At 35.4% G+C, this 8,093-nt stretch overlaps 1 protein-coding gene across 1 annotated transcript in view; it reads left to right on the forward strand.

The window, feature by feature from the left end:
* The window catches only part of lin28aa (lin-28 homolog Aa), a 98,039-nt gene extending 92,893 nt beyond the window's left edge, over positions 1–5,146 (forward strand). The window contains exon 4 of the mRNA XM_028796170.2: positions 612–5,146. Within this exon, the coding sequence (XP_028652003.1) occupies positions 612–969 (358 nt within the window). The 3' untranslated portion in view covers positions 970–5,146. The remainder of the gene's footprint in view (positions 1–611) is intronic.
* The last annotated feature ends 2,947 nt before the right edge of the window (positions 5,147–8,093 follow it).

Raw genomic sequence — 8,093 nt, forward strand, 5'->3', positions numbered from 1 at the left:
TTCTTTTTCCCTTTGAGCTTGTTTTTTAGAACACCTGAAATGTATTAGAAACTGCTCCTAAAAAGCCTTTTCTTTTTCAAATTTGATTGTCAGCTTTGATTTAGATCAAAATAAAATTTACAGACACCAGTAGACCACTCACTTCTTCACTTTTTTGGGTATCTAATAGCTAGGTTTTCTTAGTATCCTGTCTCATCCAGACATTTTTAAGTCATCTGGTTTTTCACTTTATCCACACGATGTGAGAGTTTTTCTTGATTTTCACCATCCAGGTTTTCATCTTGGACGCACACCCCCTTACTTTCCAGTGGTTTCCTTTGAGTATATGATTTATCATATAAATAAACAATTCTGCAGGATCATCTAAATCAATGAGAAATCTTTGAGAATTTAAACAAACCTGGTTAACTTCCCAATGTTCAGTTTTCAAAACTAAAGAAGTGAATTCTCTGTAGTGGACACTGAATGCCTCATGATAGTACAAATTTTCCAGTGTCCATTTTAAGGATTTAATTTTTTGCCACCCTATTATACTTACATTTGTTAATGTTATGGTTTAATACATCTGCAGTTTTTAATCTGTAGGTTCTCTTTTCTTCCTCTTGTAATAGATGCTACAACTGTGGTGGTCTTGATCACCATGCTAAGGAATGCAACTTACCACCTCAGCCAAAGAAGTGCCATTACTGTCAAAGCATCACTCACATGGTAGCCAACTGTCCTCATAAAACTCTTACGCAGCTGCCCAGTACTTCTCAGGGAAGATATGAAGCAGAGTCTGTGCCGTCAAGTTCAGCTTTCCTGAGAGAAGGTGTCTATTCTGCCTCACCATTTCACCTGGAAGGAAGACTGGAGGGCTTGGAACGATCTGGGCGCCCTTCTCAAGAAGCTTCAACAAGTAAGCCTTCATCTTCTTTGGAAGATCCCAACAGGAAAGGGCCTTCTGTCCAGAAAAGAAAAAAAACTTAATTTTTGCTGAAAATACACATCTTTTTACCAACTTTGGATATTCATGCCACATCTACCTCATACTTGAAAAAGTACAGGGGAAGTAATTTCACTCAAAGCAGCTCTGCTTTTTAACTACTGTGTAAAACTGTGAATTTCTATTATATATATATATATATATATAAATATATTTTTAAATTATTTAACCTTAACTAATCCTGCTACACATGTTTTGTGGACCTAGATGCACATTTAAGGGTGGCTTTCAATCGTACCTCAATTTTATAGAATCCTTGACAACAATACTTGCCATTCTTTTTTGTGCTCAGATCGTGTATTGTACTTTTTTGCAAACAAAAACCTTCAATCAGTTTCTTTATATTGGATGAGGAAATCCGTTTTCTGGAAGGCCTTTTTATCTGATTCTGAACCATTCCTTTTTTGTCAGACAACAGTGACTGTTAATAAATTTCCAATTAACCAAAGGATTACTTCACTAAACAAATCAGGAAAACACAAAGAAAATGTTAAGTAAAGTATTGAGTAAAATACAATGCAAATAATAGATTGGTGTTTCACCAAGCCTAGACATTTTTGTACACTTTTGGCCCTTGCCATCAGGATATTTTCTTGCCCTAAATAATGAATGTTTCTTTTGTGTGCCTGTGTTTCATCAAGTGCTGTTTTACTGAATGTGTTGATATCTGTTAAGCTATCCTATTCTTTCGTATGTATTATATTCATATATGTGCTGCTCATAGAAAGCCATCCTATTATAATCATGAACTCAATTTACTTAGAGGGGCCATTAACCTGAGTATATAAATTTTGCTAGCCACGTTAGCGTGTCTCAGATGTTGGGGCTCTTCAGTTCATCTTCTGAATGGCAGTTTTTTTTCCTAACAAACTTACAGTGGTTAAGTAGTTTTACCGTATCCAGTAGCACTCATGTTGGGACTTGGTTGCACATAAGAGGTCAGGGTTGATCCAATTATAATCTCCCTCTCAAAAGTTCTGTTTTACCTTATAAATGTGTATTTGGAGTCCCAATAATCAGAAATGAGATAGAAATATATGTTTATGGTGTAGAAATCAAAAATTTCACTGTACATAAAAAAAAACAAAGAAATGTGACAACGGTTTGTTTTCCTGATTAATATTTTAAACAAATTAACTGTTTGTTTGACAGTAAAAAAAATCCCTAACTGCTGGCCGTTACCTTTCTGTGAGGAGCATGTATATGTGTATAATATGTATCAGAGCAGAATGTCATCATTATACTGTATGTTGTTAGTGTGTAATACTCAGGCAGTAGCCATCTGAGTGAGTCACCTTTTAATATATAACTAAAGAGCCTGTTTTATACTCCGGATAGCTGACTACTCTTAATAATAATAATAATAATTACATATTTTAACTCAAAAAACAAACTATTTTAAGTATTGACTGTGTGTATTACTAAATGAAGAGCCTTACTTTCAGTAGATAGTGTAGTACTGATTTTCATCAAACTGTTTTCAGTTTTTATAATGCAATATCGAGTTTACATAATGTGTTTACATCTCAATTAAGTTTGTGTTCTAAATGACTGAAAAAAATAATCAAATTCTTTAAATTATTAAGTGTGAATTCAAAATCTGTCAAACATACCCTTCAGTGGTAAAATTGTACTGTACAAAATGCCTCCGTAATGTGTGGAGTGTAGATCACTAAAAATAATTTTTGACTGTTTTAGTTTGATAGGTCTGTTTTAAGTTATAACGTGTGGTCCTATCAAAAACTCAGCAAGAGTCACATAGTTCCACACTTGTACTTGCTGAATGATTGTCAAGATGCACTCAACAGGTTATCAGTATGCTTAGAGTGATACATTGCCACTATTTTGACGATATTGAATGTGAAACTGTACCGGCAGAAGTGACACCCTTGTTTGTTAGAGAACTGGTACTTTGCTTAATGTGTATTGACAAATCAGGATGGTTTTATTTCATATTTATTTAGGCTAAGCAACAAATTAAAGTCTATATAAGGTGAAATTCAAATAAAAATCGTATACCAAAGTTTCTTGTTCGTACAGAAACATACTGCATGATACAGTTTTCAGTTGGAATTCCCTGCTTGTATAAAACCAAAAAAATTACATAAAATCAGGACTGAGATTTTGTTTTTTATTAAAACAAAACAAGTTCCATTGATCTTTCAGAGTGTATCTGGATTAAGTTCAGAGATGCGCCAGAAAAATATAAATCCCTAACAGCACATACCAAAACAAATCTCCTTGTGAATGTTTTACATGACTGCACAGTATATATGTGTGTGTGTATTTTTGTATATTTGCATACACACTGTGTATGCACATACAGCACAAAGAATTAAAGCATCTCAGGATACGTAATTTAACTCAGGGAATATACCAAAAAAGTATCTTTTTTTCCCCGTCTCATTATAGCCTGCTTCTCTGCTGTGTTATGAACAAACTGACAGTAGCATTAGTGTGTAATAACTATGATTTATATACTAGTAACTACCTCTGAGTTATACATAGTCCTGCAATTCTGATAATCAGATAAGGCTTTGTTTTATTTCATATGAAAGTATCTTTAATGTTCTTTTGTTATACTTATGTGAACATCAGGGTTCCCTTTTACATGAAGTTTGCGTAAGGTAATAATTTATGCTGTTCATGAATGGTAATGTGACATTTAATTTCTGTTTTTTGTTTACAGCAAACAGCCTACCTCATAGCTTCTCTAGTGTAAACGTCCGAGCTGCTGTAATCAGGAAGGTGGCTATGGATTTGATTTTTACTTTGTACATGTATTTGTGATACCTGTGTGTTCCTAAGATTTATTTAACCCTCTGAGCCAATGAGCAGCATAAAGCCTTGTGATCCTTGTCTCATTTATGCCTGAGAAACCCACATTTTATTTTCTGCATTTTTACAACTCAGTTGTCTTTGTACTGTACTATATTTAAAATCCTCAGTGCATGCTTCTGAGTTTGCTATTTGGTGATGAGACAGGTATGACATCTAAGTGTTTTTTTGTTATAAAGGCAGGCATTTTATTTTCTTTTTTTAATTTATTCTTCATTGGGCCATTCCAGTGGTGTAAAGGATTAAGCAAAATGAAATGCAAAATAGGTATACAGAAAATACTGGACTTCATAAGGCAGGTTGTTTTTCATTTTCTCACAACCCCAAAGCTAAAACTGCGCAGTGTACAGTGCCGATCTTCACTAGAGACAAAGAAATATTCCAGATGTGGCACTGCTTCAGCGGGTTGAATGTACTTGTTTTTGTTTCATTAAAGTTTGATCTTGAAAATGCATTACAAATCCTGCGTTCTCATTTTTCAGTATGACATGTAATGTTGACAAACCATCTTAGTCACAAATGCATTTTTCAGTTTTAATAAGTACATACCTTAAGACTACAGCCCAGTTTTTTTCTGCCTACTATCAAGAGGTGTTCAACAGTTTTTCAGTTGCAGCAGTCATCTCTACTAATCCGTCACTAGGTAATCAAGTTAAGTTAATCAGTTAAGAACATGCGAGCATTGAGTCTTTTTCATTATATTGCCAGACTCAGGTAATTTTGAACAACACTGCAAAGAAATATTGCGGTGTGTTGAATAGCTGAGATCTCCTGATGTGGGCCTCTATACTCTTTCAAAGCATCTCTTGGCAAATAATCTTTCAGCACAGTAGTTTTTACACTATTTAACTCCATTCCTAGGCTTATTTATGAGGACCCATTGCTCTTGACATTGCAATTGAGATTAAAATCCACTACTTCTCACATTTTTCTTTCAATGTTCCATCTTTACAAAATTAAGAACTGTCCCTTCTTTGATGATAATGACTTTACAATGCTGTCTGTTTAGTAATAATAATAATACTTTATATTTATATAGCGCTTTTCTTACTACTCAAAGCACTTAAGTAGGATGGAATGGGCATCTGAATTTGTCGGTTAGTATATACTGTTGATCATATTCCTTTAGTGTTGAGGTTTTATTTTCTGTGTGTAAAGGCAGTCGTCAACTTACGACTTATGCATCTTACGACCATTCGACTTACGACCGCTACCGCATCTCACAGGCAAATGACAGTTTTTGCCACACTTGCTCTGTATGCCGTGACTCATTCATTTCAATCTCAGTTTATTACACACAGCTGTTATGACTATGTTCAGTTACATTTGTCTTACAATTACCAGAAAAAAGACAATTGATGTCAACACAAAAATTAAGGTGGTCAAGCAGTATGAGAGAGGAAAGAAAGCGAATGCGATTGCATGTGACTTTAAGTTATCCCATTCTAACCGGTTTTCACTGCAAGTGCTGTACTGCTGCACTTTGGCATTGAATCTGGTTAACCTCCAAAGCTTGCGCGTTGTGACTCGCAATATGCCGCTTCGTGTGAACTGTCACAAAGGGGTAATGAAACAACAGTGAACTCCTTTATCTGTTAGTGCTTATTATTAACAGGCTGAAATGTTCAAACAGAAAACATACTAGTGTTCAAAGTCTGCCAGTGCAACTCCTCCTCTCACAGTTACTGTAACACAATGAACACTAGGAGAGGCTCACACTGATGACGTAACATAACACAGACAAAGAAAGGATTTACAAAGCTGTTAAATGTTTGGCACCCATGTGAGCAACAGTAATAACTGAACAAAAGCATATAAAACAAACAACATGACTTAAGGGACTTATTGTACAGTACTATACATACAGTCTGGTTTGAATACATATATCAGTCTGTCTTACGCCCAGATCCTTACGACCGGTCCGTCAGAGCTGAATGTGGTCATAAGTCAATGACTACCTTTACTTTATGAAGTGTCTAGTGATGGCACATCATATTGAAATAACCTTAAATCTAAATATCATCAAAGTGCTTACAAAGATTTATTATTTATTAGCATTAATTATATATGTAGCATTCCCATGACCCTGCTCAGAAATAAGAGGGCTTGGTATGGTATTGTATCTGTCAGACATACAGTATATAACAGATATCTCATTAGCAGAAGCTTTAGTTAGTTTCAGTAAAAAGCAGGAAATCAAAACTACATTAGGACTGGAGTGTGCTAGGAGAAACGTAACCACTGTGGTGGGTCCACAGTCTTGTAGAACAAGCACAGTTAAAGTCTGGATTACCATGGCCAAACCAACAGCCAAGCAAACTACAGTATCGCTAGGCACATGCTGGAACCTGTAACTGACATATTATCATCATGTGAGACTCTGGTGCTGTAGCTGCCAAAATAGCTTGTATTTGATGAGGCATTGACTTTAAATGCTTGACTTGAAGTGCAGTTGGTTGTTATTTCTTTTAATAATAATAATACATTTTATTTATATAGCGCCTTTCCCATGCTCAAGGCACTTAATTTTGACTGTGTATAGTTAAGATGTACTTTGTATGAATAATGTACGCAATGAAATTTTAAGCATATTAAAACATACTTAAAAGTGCAAAAGATTTAACCCAATGATTATTTTTCATTTAACAAATAAAAACCAGACTTTATTATGTATGCAGCCTTATAGGAACATCATTCCAAACAGAGAGCAAAGTACAGTTTCGTGCACCATCTATATATTATAGTTGGAGCAGAAGCTTACACAGGATCAGACTCAAATTAGTGATGGTGATAAAACCAAGAACCCTCTGGTTTCTAAATTCCTATGCTTCCCCCACTATGCCATTGTCCTTTAACAGTGGAAGACGTGTTTATTTTATTATTAAACAGTAGGTCATCCCTGAACCGCTAGGAGATATTAGGTCCTTAGCTAACTCCTTTAGAGTGATCAACACACTCACTACACTTGAAAAGATTAAAAAAGAGCCGTAGAGCTTGGAGAATGGGAAAGCAACTGCTGTGTCCTGCAATCAAAGCCGTAGACTTCAGTGGCACAATAGAAAGTGTGCCAAAGACAGACCGTGCTATTCTGTTATAAAGAAAACAAAGGTAAACAAATTTACAAGAGCTAAGTGTGCTTCTCAGAGGGACAGTCCAGTGTGTCCCCTCCACTACAATAATAAATTCTGCTGGCTTTGCTAAAATGCAGCATGAAACTGTACATTTGACCCAGTATAATACCATCTTCAAATAAGTACAATCAGGTGGTCTCACACTGTCTTTACAGAAAAGCTTTACAACTTTCCAATCACATGTTCCTTGTTTTCCTTTTCAATTATGACAATGTTTGAAAACTTTCGTCACAGTTTCAACAAACTTAATGACCCAACACGAGTAGTTTAAGTTCATGGCACATGCTGAGTGCATTGAGAGATAGCTGATGATTAAGCGTTGATTGTCTAGTCGTGACCCAGCGCTTATTGGCAAATGACTGCTGAACACCTGGAACAAAATGATGAGGGAAACTTCTGAAACGCAGCTTGACAGTATGGTGATCACATGATCAAGAAAAAAACCTGGGCCCTACAGCATGCTTAATAACAGAACAAAGATCGCTGCACACATACTGTACTTACCTGTTACATACACAGAGGACATGGACATCTGCTATCTCCATTTTAGTTTTCTTTGAGGCTGCAGCAATAATCACGAGTACGAATTAACTGTTTAGTGAAGGACTTCATGAAACCACTTCACACTGTGTGAAATCCAGTGTTTTCCATTTCAGTATAAAGTGTATTGAATGTTTGCATGTCCTAAGGAAATCAACATAATGTGCAGGCTTTAAGATGCCTTTGGACTACCTCAGGATGCAGAGTAAAATGCTTATAGAGAATTAGTTGTTAAAAAGGCTGTGAGATACCATAGTCAATTGTGGAGGGGAACAACAAATGACAAATGTACTGACCAAAGCAATTTCTAATTTACTTGGTGTCCATGCATCGGTTACCTTAAATTAACTGACTTATTTTTTATCATGCATCATGTGTGTTCACAATTTAATGAACCTTTCATTTTGAGCAAATGGTGCATTTACTTGATTGGTGAGAGTAAAGCGAAAAGTGCTGTACAGTTGATTTAATTCTTTTTGGTTTCTTATTGCTAAACTGAAGCACTGATTCTTTCCTGCATATCACAATTTGTAAGGTTATTTTAAACGTATTAATACTTTTTATTTGTGCGAATCATGATTTTTTTATGAGGTCTTTAT

This window comes from Erpetoichthys calabaricus, chromosome 3 (assembly GCF_900747795.2).
Source record: "Erpetoichthys calabaricus chromosome 3, fErpCal1.3, whole genome shotgun sequence".
Taxonomy (NCBI): Eukaryota; Metazoa; Chordata; class Cladistia; order Polypteriformes; family Polypteridae; genus Erpetoichthys; species Erpetoichthys calabaricus.